Here is a 14,678-nt window from a genome sequence, read left to right as displayed (position 1 = left end):
AAGAGAGAGAGAGAGAGAGAGAGAGAGAGAGAGAGGCATATCTCATATGTCTTCAAATTTGCAAAGTATTTGAACACATAAAGCAATCCTTATCAGTGATATGATGTTCCTGTAGTAAAAATGGTATTGTACCCTATTTTAACAAAAGCTATTTTCTCATTTAATCCTGATAAAAAATATCGACATGTGCACTCATTTTTCATTTGATAAAAAGGACTATGGCCCGAAAAGGTATGGCATTATATCTAATGTCGTTAAGATAGTAAATAGGTAAGTATCTACGTCTGTCTCATTCAGCTTCCTGTTGGACCTCTTGGAGGGCAGCTCCTGTCTGTAAGCACATCATGGCATCATTAATGGTATTAGGCCTTGGAGCCTTATACCCAACCAATGGAATGACGTCTAGGACCCCTCTGGTTGAATGAAGCAGGAGGATGACCCCATAGGAAGACCAACATTCTCAACTAACCTGGACCCCTGAGATCTCTCAGACACTGAGACACCAACCAGGCAGCATACCTTAGCTGTAACGAGGCCCCTGGCATATATACAGCAGAGGACTACCTTATCTGGCCTCAGTGAGAGAAGATGCACCTAACCCTCGAGAAATTTGAAGTCCCATCTGTGTGGGGAGGCCTGCGGTGTGGGGTTGGGTGCAGTGGGTTGAGGTTGCCTGTGGGTTGTGGGGGTGGGACATCCTCTTGGAAATATGGGATGAGTAAGTATAGGTGGACAGACTGGGAGGGAGATAACAGTTGGACTGTAAAAATGACTAAAGATAATTAAAAATTAATTAATTAAAAAGATAGTAACTAGGTCTGTTTAAATTTAAATTTGTGTTGCAATGATTTTACATATTTGTACTGTTTTTACTGAAGGACAGAATCTTTGATTTGTTTTACTTCTGTGATTGAGAAAAAATGTAATTTCAAAATCCGACTAACTCTGTAGCTGGAATACTCATATAAATATTTCCATCCTACTAATATTTCATTGTTATAGGTGTATATTTCGAATATACAAGTTTGATAAAAGATTACTCTTTGACACTGGTGTTTTAAAGGAGAGGTAATTTTCTTATAAAATTCTATACATCATGAAATGCACATACTTTGTTATAACTTTTAGATATAGATGAGATTTCTTTCTTTTTATTGCCATACTTACACAATGAGAGAATTGCAGCAATATTCCTACAAATACACCAGAAAATATTAATACTAATTCTTAATAGCTAACATTATATAGCGTGCAAATTTAAAAATCAGTCCTATGAAGATGGTTAGCTAAGTTAATGATATTGCTGTTTATTTTGCAGGTCAAAGATTGAAATGAAAGAAAGGATTAGCAACATGCTTCACAAAAAGGCAATGACAGAGTATATTTACCTGCCAGTGGAGGATTATATTCCAGATCAAACCAAGAGTGAGTTTATGATTTCCATCCACTATGTCAGTGCTTCCTATATTTACTAAATCAACCTGATTTTTGTGTAAGAAGAGAAAAAAATTGATTAATGGATAGAAAATAACTAATTGTAAATGAAGCAATATGTGAAAGCATTGTATTTACCTATTCTTGCAGTCAAACAACAGTACAGATTTTCAAAAAATAATATAAAATTTAAACTAAATGCATTTTTAAGTTCATTTTCCATATTAAACCAGTACCTAGGAACTAGGAAATGAAAGTATTAGCATAAGAATATAGGACATTAAAGAGTCCAATCAGTGTTCTCTCCAAACAATGGACAACCAGTAATAACTCACAAAATATATCTGTAATTAAGACACACTTCCTAGTATTCAATCAATATAAAAACATAAATATAAAAGAAGTTTCACCATTTTTTATAGTATAAAAGAAATTCTACTATGGCTTTGTATGAACTCATTTGCCTAAAATCTATTTTAGAAAACTTAATGTGAGAATCAATTTCAGAAGGATTATATTTTCATTTATAAGAATAGATAACAAGAAGCTGGATTGGTTATCATGAGTTACCATAATATAATTACTATTTTCTCAGTTTTTAATTTTTGCTTCATTTCTTGTCATGTAACCAACTTCTTTTTCTCTACAACTTCCTGACTCTACCACACCCACGAACATACACAGAGCCACCATTTGAACATATCTTCGACATTAAACACACATTTTTGAAGTCCTAAAATTATGTGTTAAAAACATTTTTGGCAAGTAACCTCCTATGGGTATCTTGTTATGGCAACACAAAACACACCAAGATACATTATATCACTTCTTTGTCATGTTCCCAACATACTAACTGGAATCAACTTAAATATGAGACGCAGGTAATTAGGCATACAAATCTGAACCTTGCGGGAAATGTAAGTCATCCTATATTCTTAGAAGACAGAGTTCTTCTGATTGTTATTTCAAATGAAAACAGCCTTTGTATCCATAATCTAATGAATGGAGGAAGAAAATGTAGTACATATACCCAATGTCATAGAAAAAACATAACATTCCTTCATTTGCAATAAAACAGATAGACGTGCATAAAGCTATATTATACCAAACTAAGTAAGCACAGAATTGCAAGTGCTATGTGATGTAGCTCCTGTGTGAGATCTTCAAAAGTTGATTTCATCGATGTTGAATGTCACAATGTCAATTACCTGGTTATGTTGAACATGGAAAGCAAGAAGAGAGGGTCTGGCAAAGGCTTATCAGTGGGCAGTAACTTACACTATAAAAATAGCAACAAGTACTGACATATAGTTTGCATAGTAGGGTGATTTAAAAAAATGTCATGCAGTAAACAGGTCAAAATGGTAGAATAATAGATTTTGAAAATTTTCACCATAAATATATGGTACCTATGAATCTTACTTAATTTGATTTAAGTATGGGTTATATGCACATTGTCTAACTTTATTATACTACATTGATATGCATATTTTATTCTTCATACATCCGCTATAAATAACTAAATTCTAAATTTACATTGTGTATTGTTTATATCATTCCATCATTTCATTTGTACTATTGTCTGAATGACCTATCCAATTGATCATGAATTAATAATTCTATTTTGGCTATCCCTGTTTCTTCTCACTTTCTCCCAGTCTGACCAAAAAATTCATGATCACTGTGATGGTTGAGATGGGAAGGAACCCCATTAGGTCATACATTTGAATGTTCGGACCCTAGTGGGTTGCAAGTATCCTAGGAGGGATGAGCAAGTATGGCCTCCTTAGAGATGGTGTGTCTCTAGAGGTAAAAGCTCACAGAAGGCTCAGGCTCAATCCAGGCTCTCTCACCCCCTCCCTCTCCCCTCACTATCTCTCTCCCCATCCCTCTCTATTTCTGCTTCCATCTCATTAATAATATGTAAGCTCTCAGCTATGGCTCTATCTCTATTCATGTCCAACTGATTGCCTACTGTCTGCATGTTGCCCTTCAGAAAATAGAAGTGTACATAAACAATTTTACATGGATAAATATCTACAGGGCTTAAACAAATAAGGAATATAGATAAAATGATGTCAGTGAGGATGTGAAAAATAAGAACTCTCCTCCATTGTTGGTGGGATTGCAAACTGGTAAAACCACTCTGGAAATCAGTCTGGTCGTTCCTCAGAAAATTGGACACAGTACTACCTGAGGATCCAGCTATACCACTCCTTGGCATAGACCCAAAAGATGCCCCAACATATAACAAAGACACATGCTCCACTATGTTCATAGCAGCCTTATTTATAATAGCCAGAAGCTGGAAAGAACCCAGATGCCCTTCAACAGAGGAATGGATACAGAAAATGTGGTACATCTACACAATGGAATATTACTCAGCTATCAAAAACAATGACTACATGAAATTCATAGGCAAATGGATGGAACTAGAAAATATCATCCTGAGTGAGGTAACCCAATCACAGAAAAACACACACGGTATTTACTCACTGAAAAGTAGATATTAACCCAAAACTCAGAATATCCAAGAAAGAATTCACAGACCGTATGAAGCTCAAGAAAAAGGAAGACCAACATGTGGATGCTTCAGTCCTTCTTAGAAGAGGGAACAAAATACTCATGGGAAGAAATACAGGGACAAAGAGTGGAGCAGAGACTGAAGGAAAGGCCATCCAGAGACTGTCCCTCCTGGAGATCCATCCATATGCAGTCATCAAATCCAGTCACTATTGCTGATGCCAAGAAGTACTTGTTGACAGGAGCCAGATTTGGGTATCTGCTGAGAGGTTCTGCCAGAGCCTTACTGATACAGATGAGGATGCTAGCAGCTAACCATCAGACTGAGTAATGGAACTGCAATGGAGGAGTTAGGGAAAGGACTGAAAGAGTTGCAAACCCATAGGAAGAACAACATCAACCAATCAGATCCTCCAGATCTCGCAGGGACTAAACCACCAACCAGAGTGTACATGGAGGGATCCATGACTCCAGCTGCATATGTGGCAGAGGATAGCATTGTCTGACATCAGTAGAATTCTCACTCTTTTTATCTCTGCTCCTTGGCTAGGTGTGGGCCTCTATATTAATTGCCATGCACTGCAAACAAAGATTCTCTGATATAAGTTTAGAGGTGATTTAATCTATAGATATAATGAGAAATCATTAGTAATCAGGTGAACAGTATACCCATTTACCAGACTGATCATAATTCATTCACCCCTGTGGCCTAAGGCCTGTCTGGCCATAAGTTCTTGGTCCAAAAAAAAATCAATGCATAGTATTGAGTTCTTGCCTCACCAACACCAGATGTTTCTATGATTTAAGTTTTTTTCTTTTGTTCCTTAAGTAAAAATACGTGATTTTGATAATTTTTGTTTCCATGATTTAATATATATTTTTAATGTTTTATTGGCTATTTTGTTCATTTGCATTTCAAATATTTCCCCCTCCCTGGCTTCCCTTCTGAAAAATCCCCATTCCACCTCCCTCCCCTACCTCCATGAGGGTGCTTCCTCATCCACCTAACCACTTCTACCCCAATACCCTAGCATTCCCCTATGCTGGGGAATCGAACCTTCATAAGACCAAGGGCCTCCCCTCTCACTGATGCCAGACAATGCCATCCTCTCTTACATATGCAGCTGGAGCCATGGGTCCTTCCATGTGTACTCATTGGTTGGTGGTTTAAGAATGATGACTATAATACTCTTTTGTGGTTAGTATTTATATGCTTTGTTCATGTTGTTTACGGTTTTATGTTCTTTATTAACTATAAACACTTTGTAAATAGAAGCTAATTTTTATTAAGTGTTTACAATTTCCTAAATACAATTACAAACAATTTCCTATTTCAGTACAATACTTTTTGCATTTTGTTCCAACATGAGATTCATACAAACTTGTAACTTAATTTAACGTTTTTGGGTGTTGATATTAATATTAATTTAACATTACAAAAAGATTTATAAGCTTTTACATTTTATATGGTTTGAAATAGCTGAAAATATAGGAACAATCCAAATTCATTTGTGAAAAATCTTGCTACATTTTTCAGTGGTGGATCTCTTAGAAACTATTATGTGCTTTCTGAAGTAATTAGCTTACTCAATTTTCTACTTACTCTTAGCTCAATTTGAGTAATTTGCATCATACTATGAAATCATTCATTTACTAGAATTTTCACAATTATTCTTTCAGACAAAATTGCTTATGATATTTTCTTAATTTCTTCTGTAAACTTTGCTATGCATACTTTTTCATTCCAAGTCCTGAATTTCTCATTCATTTTTTTTTTCATTTTACATGGCGATTTTCCTTTGTTCAGATTAGAAGTTGGTTTTCTTTCCTGCAGCTATTTTAAAAAGTCATCTTTATCAAACATATTCTATATTTTAATATTAATCCATATTGATTGTAATATTTATTGCAGCTTCACCTTCCATTATTTATTGAAGAGCATTTAAATAGAGTTAAAACATAGGCATTAAAAGAAAGAGGCACAAGAGACAAAAGGTAGAAAGGGTTTTCTCTCAGAGTTGCTTGAGAGTTTATAAGATATGTGTTTATTTAATTTTATCTTAAAAAATAATGTGATCATCCTCTCTGGATGCAGATTTCATGATACCTTCAGTATTATCCCAGGCAATGTTGATATTCAATTTAATATGTGTTTATGTGTGTATTGTGTGTGTTATCATAAGTACTACATAGTAAGAAATTCACTATTAAGGTCCTTAATGACACAAAAATTTCTGCTCCATACGTTTTATACTAAAAGAAACTTGTAAAATATAAATAGTTATCAAAGTGTATTTTGTTTTCTGTGAAAATTAAATAGGATGTTGTACGAGATATTTTTTTATCAACCTGACACAAGCTAGAGTGATTTTTGAAGAGGGAACTTCAGTTAAGAAAATACACCCACCAGATTGACCTGTGGGTAATGTGATGCATTTTCTTGATTGATTATTGATGTGAGAGGTTCCAGTTCACCCTGGGTGGTGCCATTCCTGTGCTGGTGGTAGGTCCTGAGACCTATAAGAAAGTAGGCTGGGCAATCCAGAAGAGAAAAGGAAAGCCTGTCAACAGCACTCCGCTATAGTTTCTGCATCATCTCTTGCCTCTAGTTCCCTGTCCTATTTGTATTCTGTCCAGACTTTCCTTAGAAATGGAGTATGACCTGGGAGTTGTAAGCAGAAGTAAATTTGTTCTTCACCAAGTTGTTTATGGTCATGGTGTTTTATCACAGGAATAAAAATCCTAACTAAGACAGATGCATTGAATTTTTGAAGAAAGTTTATTTCAATTCTTGCCAATAGACTTATTTTCTGTTACTTTATTCACAAAGTATTAGATTCTGACTTAGTTTTACACTTCTATGTCTGGAAGCTGTCCTATTCAACTGTAAGTTTAAAAAACAATAGATCACTAGTATTTGTATTTGCATTGATATAAATAAAACTCTGTCATTCAGGTAGAATTAATGGATATATATATATTCATATTCATATTCTGTCTCTGTGCTCTCTTTCAAATTCCCCCTCCCTCTCCTCCTTTCTCTCCCTCTCCTCCTTCCTCTCCCTCTCCCTCTCCTCCCCTCCCCTCCCGATCCCTTCTCCCCTCTCTCCCTCCCTCCTTTTCTCCTTTCCTCCTTCCTCTCCTCTCTTCCTCCTTCCTTCCTCCCCCCCCCCTCTCTCTCTCTCTCTCTCTCTTTCTCTCACCCAAGAGCTTATACGTATTAGGAAAACACTTAAACTGCAAAACTACATTTATTTAAATGTGAACCAATAAGAAAGTTCTCCTCTATCAGAATTTACAAGCTAATTAAATACATAAAAAAGGTCTAACAAGTGAACTTTTAAGAGGATTAGATTTACTTTGTTTACTTTCTGGAGATAAGGAAAGGAATTAGAGAAGATCCCCTTTCTTCTCTCTAATTTTTATAATCCAATGTTTTTATCATACAGTATTTATAGTATAATATTTGTACCAATATATACATTTAATATTTACATGTCTCTCCATATTTGCATTTCCAAATCAATGGAGTAAGAAGGTAAACAATGTATTAGTAGCATTGTATCCTTCATTGTGCATGCATTGCTTTTCACAATTCATAGATAAAGCCATAGATATAGATATTAAATATATAAATAGATGGATACAAGTATTAAACAAATTTTAAAGATAGTAATTTCAGGGAAGATTCCTAAGTTAAATAAGCTAACATATTTTTAAAATTTTCTTTACAGAGAGAATAGCAGAATATGATTAATTAAATGGAAAAAAAGTTATACTGGTCTTTAGAACATGACATAGGGGACGTTTTAAAAATCATGGAGGAAGAAATTGTAGAGAGAGACATTTGCCAATTTGTTGGCATTAGGGGACTGTGTGGAAATCTTTTGCTGTGGAAACTTCTTGGAACTTATAAGGGCAACCCTAGTGAAGAGTTCTAATAATGAATGATACCGTCTGAATTGGTCATTGTTGTAGCCATGCCAGGAATCCAGTGGTGTGACTGAGTTACATTCGGGATAAGTTGTTCACCAGGAGGTTCTTTCAAGATTCCTAAACATAGCAGTCTGATATTAGGACAAACAAAAAGCAAGGCCCTTTTCTCATGAGAAGATACTCAGCAAGCTACTGAAAGAGAAACATAGGCATCATCTAAGCCACAAAACACTCTACTTATAATGTGCAAGATGTGCTAGGCAAAAGTGGCATGGGAATGGCCAATCAATATTTGATTTAACATAAAGCCCATGAAAGTGTGCATATGCCCTATACTGTCTGAATGGCCAGCAAGTATACACTGGATGTCACAGAAACCTAGGGTTGAACCATACATGACTGGCCAAAAGAAAAAAGAAAAAAAATTAAAAAAAAAATAACAAAACAAAAAAACAAACAAAAAAATTAGAAATCAATGAAATGATCACTTATCCCTAATGATACTCCTCTATACTTGGAAATTGATGTTTTATCCAGTGGTCATCAGAGAGTCTTCCTCTGACTGCTGATCGGGGCAGGTGCAAAGACATTTTGCTGGAGAAGGAATCTTATTGGGAGATCTCCCCTCAGAGATCAGGGAACCACTCAGAAGAGGAAGAGGAAATACTGTAAGAGTGAGAAGGATTAAGAACACCAAGAGAACATGACCCAGTAAATGAAATAAGTAGGACTCACAGGAATTCAGAGACTGAAGCAGCAAGCCTGGGGCTTGCATCAGTCTGCACCAGTTCCTCTGAGTAGATGTAATGGCTGTTAGCTTGGTTTTCTTGTGGGACTCATAACAGTGTGAGTGGGTGTATCTCTGTTTTGCCTGCTCTTAAGACTATTTTCCTCTGATTGGATTGCATTGTGAAACCTTGATACTAGAACTTTCACCTAGTCTCATTCAATCTTGTTTTGTTCTGTCTGGCAGACCTGCTCTTTTATGAAGAGGAAACTGAGAGGGAATAAATCTAGAGAAGAGGGTAGTTGGTAGGAGGAAAGCAGGAGTAGAGGGAGAGAGAAGAAACTGTGGTTGAGATATATTGTATGATAAAAGAATCAGTTTTGAAAAAATCAGGTTGAATAATGAATAATACAATTTAGGGCAAATCAAAAATAAAGACAAAAATTTTAAATTGAATCACATTTTATAATAAATATTGGGATATATTCATATATGCCCCCCCTCTCTCTGTCTCTGTGTGTGTGTGTGTGTGTGTGTGTGTGTGTGTGTGTGTGTGAGTGTGTGTGAGTGTGTGTGATACAAGAGAAAAAATTCTGTGAAATAATACACTAATGCATTCTTCGATGCATTTTCATTCTTTGCAAAGGAAGGGAGTTGAAGAAACTTTCCATATTTATATTTTTACCTCTTTTAAAGTTTTAACTTGGATGTCAAAGTTACAGTTCATTCAATAAGGGAGCTATCAGTTTAAAAATAAATGTCCTTTGAGGCAGGCACTGACATGGATGTTTCATAACTACAGACTCTAATGACAACTAATCCATACCATTCAGTCAACAGAAAATAAACAAACTTTGACACAGTTGGTTTTAAAGACATGTGGTTTTCCCAGATCTTTTCTGCATCTGACATTTATTCCCAGGAGGATACTTTTGTTCCTTAGTTTTTGGTATGAAATATGAATATAAAATATAAATGAGGGAGAGGAAAGAAGTTATCGTGTCACTTTTGCATCTTGCTATTTGAATGGGACTAACCCAAAATTATCCCAAATTAAAACTTATCATCAACTAAGTACACCAAAATTAACAGGTTTTAAATGATAATATTAAATGTCATTCAGAATCTTGACATTCTTAATAACTAAAACTTTGTGACCTACCATGTATTGGACTTTATTAGATAAATGTCTATGCTACTAGCTACTTTTAAGAAATATACTTACAACATTGATTTGTAGCTTTAATATCTACATAGTTGTATCTGATAATTAGTAAATATCCCAAGAAATCCCTTACAACATACTAGATGAGTCAGGTTTCCTTTATAAACCTCCTCAGTGCTTTTTTTCTAAAATGTTTCCATGTAGTTAAACATATCTGTCCATTGTTGAGAGAATTGTCTCAAGGATTCATCTAATCTTTCTAAATACAATATATTACTTTTAAAATTTGCAACTACAGAATATTCATAGTGGCTTCACTGCCTATAGTATGTGATTTCTCTAGGAAAAAAGTCAGAATAAGATTTATACTCCATAATTTTCAAGACTTAGGGGATATTAATCAACATTATTTTCTTTCACTGAGACATGCATACATTGAAAGTTTTATAATTCAATGTTGAATACACACACACACACACACACACACACACACACACACACACACACGGGGAAGATATTGTGATTATACACCTGGCCTACCAAACCCTCATTTCCTGATATATCTTGTTATTTCTTAAAAATTTATCATCTCCTTTTTAATTTATTTTGTACATGCAGTGCCTGCATAGAGGGCATACATGCCTCAGACAAAGCACACACACACACACACACACACACACACACACACACACACACACACACACACACATATATATATATATATATATATATATATATATATATATATATATAAGAGCACAATGTGTAACAGTTTTCTCCTTCTCCTATGTCAGAATGGCCCTAATAGGAGATGTGGCCTTATTGAAGGAAGTGTATCACTGTGGGGGCAGACTTTGAGGTCTCCTATTCTCAAGCTACATCCAGGGTGGCACACAGTCTCCTTCTGTTGCATAAAGATCAAGCTGTAGAAATCTGAGCTCCTCCAGCCCTACATCTGACTGCACACCACCATTCTTCCTGCCATGATATTGAGATGAACCTCATAAACTGCAAAGCAGTCTCAGTTAAATGTTTCCCTTCACAATCTTTCATTGCAGCAGTAAATCCCAAACCAAGACAACCTTGCATTCAAATATGAATTTTAAATTAGATATATGTTTGCTGTGCACTGTTCTATTTCTACAAAAGAATATTTTGGAAGAAATATTAGCCAATTTCACAGATAATATTGTGGATCCAAATCATCAAAGCATTTGGAAAACACCCAAAGTTGGTAAGTTCAAAGGGCTAAAAGGACTGGTTTCTTCTGGAGAAGCCTGTTGAATCAGTATCTCTAACGAACAATTCTTTGAAAGAGGCTTTTAAGAGGTTTGAATATTTAGTAAGAGAATATCTTTATAACAAATTATCATTAAATTTTGGACTTCTATTTCAATTATAGATTTTAAAGTTGATATATAAAAGTGGTATATATTCAGTGAGAAATAACTGTTCATATATTCTTCAAAATATATATGGTACTTAATCCTTTTGAACATGTAAAGTATATATAAAATCCATTTCAAATTCTTTTTATCTCTGATCATATGCTAACATTTGACAACCACTCAATATAATTTAGTGATAATTTTCACTTGATTAACTGAAGACTTGAATATAACTGGCATCTGAAATGATTTTCACCTAAGTTTAAAATACAGCATTCGGATTTGTAGCTTAATAACACAGAGCTGAATTCATTTTCTTTGTGGTTGCCTAGATCTGAACTTAACTGACACAAATTTACCAGCTTGTGATAGCCAATTGATTAGAAGGGTTCATGGGACAGTTGTGATATTTTCAACCTGTCACATCTAATACTAAATCATATTTGGAATGTCAGTCTTTAGAGACCAGGAATATGGGAATGTGTAATGAGGAGAGACCTTATAAAAGAATGAGAGAGTAGAACATATGTGAAATGAAAGGAGAGGTAAAGAATACTGGGGTGACAAAGGTCTAATGGGGAATGGGGAAATCAGTACAGAGGCCTTAACTCAAACTAAGAATTATAAAGAAGTCACATGGAAACATACCACATTATAATACGACTAAACATAACCTTAAAAATGTGAATGGAGGAATTTTGCATGGAAAGAGATTGCGGGTTCCAGAAGCTATGGGCTATTAAGCTAGAACACTATGTCAGGAAGGTGTGGGATATTTTCCTAAAAGTTGTTGGTTGGCAATGCCCAAAGGCCCCCAAAACACTACAAGGTATTAAAACTTTGCTTGATATCCCATAAGAACTTGATGATATGAGTCTGTTGCTAAACACATCACACACTTTTATTGTGGAACGTAGAGATATCATGCTTGCATAGTGCCAAAAGCTGCTATGCAGCCACCTGGGGGAGAAAAGGTTTCAATGGTCTTATACAGCTATGAACTTTCCATGCTACAATATGAAATCTCCAGGTAAGTTTTGCCCAATGGATGAAAGGCGACATCACTGTTATGGGATAATGAAGTACTTTCTGATTGGATTGGACACTTAACCTGAAAGAGGAAATGCATCCATGGTACTACTGAGTCTGTGTTAGGCCCCAGCCAGTGAGGTTTTTGTTTTGTTTTGTTTTGTTTTGTTTTGTTTCCCACAGATTTGTTTTGGTAAATGGTCATATTGTCAACCTACCTCCCAAATGTGTATGTTTGTACCCAAAGACTTGCACTGCTCTCACTATTTCTTGGAGAGGCTTCTTTATTTTTTTTCCAATTTATGGTAGTACATGCAGAGAATCACAACTGACCAAAGTGCTAAGATTTTTGAGTTCAGCCCTAAATATTGCCCCCTTTGAGGCTCATGGAATATGGTGAGAAAGGCGCTGAAACAATGTAAGAATGGTTGGATGTTATCGAGGAACACTGTCTATAGGACATGATAGAGCTATAAGACAGCCATTGTGGTTGTATGCACAGTGCTGCAGTTACAGGCCTCTGCCTATATGCCCAGATTTTGTGTGGGCATTGACAATCAAAAATGAGTCGCTCATTCATGTGCAAAAAGCCTTTAACCCACTTAGACATTCGCTATCCCTAGAAAATTTTGAACTATGCATTCTTCTCATTTGAGAGAAAAAGCTGAAAATATTATAGAACTGAATTTTAACTGCCTCCTAATAGGAGCTGTACACACACAAACACACACACACACACACACACACACACACACACACAAAATAGGATTTAGAAATGACAGATTTAAAATTTACTCTGTATGCCTTCAAAAAGCCACAAAGAAATTGAGGCTTAAGATAACTTTGTAAAAATCTAGAATAGGTGGTAAAACAAACAAAATCACAGCTTAATGTCATCCTATTTTATACGCGTCTACATTGTCTTTTGTGTGCTTTTCAGTACTACAGCCAATTTTATTACAAATTAGCTTTGCTTTTAGCAAATATTGTAATGGTCATATCACTGTGCTTAGAAGTGATTTCTTCACAATCAGTGGTTTTTTCTAAATTAATTAATGATAACAGGAATAATGGCATGCTGAGACAACTGCCATAGAGAAATCAAATATGGTGTGTGTTCTACAAAGCCAAGATAGGAACAGAATTTAAATGGGGATATAATAATAGATATGAGTTTCTGTTCCTCCTCAACACCAATTAAAGATTCCCTGCTTCTTCCCATTTCCCCTTTCAAAACGCACATGTTTTACTATTCCCATCTCTAGAGCTCTTTCTCGATAACCACACTTTCTACAATACCTACTGTCTGTGGTTATTCCAAGTTATAATTTGTAAATAAGAACTGAAAATGGTACCGTCACTTAGCATACTAATGTCAGTGCATGATACTTCACAATGCCTTACCCCTAGATGAAAAGCTAGGGAATTAATGGCTACTGAGAAAGGGAAAAATCAGTCTTCTTAAAGGACAAGCTCCTTGATATGTTATTCCATATCCCTCTCACTCTCTGTACTGGCTGGTTTTGTGTGTCAACTTGACTCAAGCTGAAATTATCACAGAGAAAGGAGCCTCCCTTGAGGAAATGGCCCATAAGATCCAGCTATAAGGGATCAAGGGTAGAAGGGCCCATTGTGGGTGGTGTTATTCCTGGGCTGGTAGTCTTGGGTTCTATAAGAAAGCAAGCTGAGCAAGTCAGGGGAAGCATGCCAGTAAGAAAATATCCCTTCTTGACCTTTGCATTTGCTCCTACTTCTTGACCTACTTGAATTTCAGTCCTGACTGAAATGTAAGCTGAATAAATCCTTTCCTCCTCAACCTGCTTCATAGTTAGGATGTTTGTGCAAGAATAGAAACTATGACTAAGACACCCTCTCTCTTCCTCCTTCTTCCTCCCTCCTCCTTCCTCCCTCACCCTCTTCCTCCTTTCTCTCCCTCTCCCCTCCCTTTCTTTGTCCCCTGCCAATCTCTGTATGTGTATCTCTGTGTGTGTGTGTGATTGTGTGTGTCTTTCTGTCTCCCTCTCCCTCTCTCTCCCTTCCCCGCCATTTCCCCCTCCCTCTCCCTCTCCTTTCCTCTCCCTCTCTCTCCGTCTCCCTCTGTGTGTGTGTGCGTGTTAGTGTGAATGTGTGCATGTGTTTAAAAATCATTAAAAGCAAGAGCAGATGGATTTGAGACAGAATAGGGGGCACAGGAAGAACTAGAAGAGGATAAAGGAAGGAAAAGTAATGAAAATACAGCATTTGTCTATGAAATTCTCAAAAGTAATTATTTTAAAAAGAAGGAGTATAGAAATGAAAAGGAACTGAAGAACTTATTTAACTTGAAATTTAAAAATGACTCTGTCTACCTAACTTTTTCTGCCTCACTGGGTGGTATATGCTGTTACCTGCTCGATAAAGTAACCATAAACCACCTCTTCTTCCTGTGAGCACATGAAATAACATTGTCTCAAAAGTGAATTATTTCCTTATTTCC

General features: G+C 35.8%; 1 protein-coding gene across 8 annotated transcripts in view; it reads right to left on the bottom strand.

The window, feature by feature from the left end:
- The window catches only part of Dmd (dystrophin), a 2,349,574-nt gene that overhangs the window by 1,782,304 nt on the left and 552,592 nt on the right, over positions 1 to 14,678 (bottom strand). For all 8 annotated transcript variants that reach the window (XM_087599109.1, NM_001370876.1, XM_087599108.1 and 5 more), the window contains 1 exon segment: positions 1,389 to 1,481. In XM_087599109.1, the coding sequence (XP_087455235.1) occupies positions 1,389 to 1,481 (93 nt within the window).

Source organism: Rattus norvegicus, chromosome X (genome assembly GCF_021556685.1).
Source record: "Rattus norvegicus strain SHRSP/BbbUtx chromosome X, alternate assembly SHRSP_T2T, whole genome shotgun sequence".
Classification (NCBI taxonomy): domain Eukaryota; kingdom Metazoa; phylum Chordata; class Mammalia; order Rodentia; family Muridae; genus Rattus; species Rattus norvegicus.
Note: the sequence above shows the minus strand (reverse complement) of the source record. Positions and strands in the feature narration are given on the sequence as shown.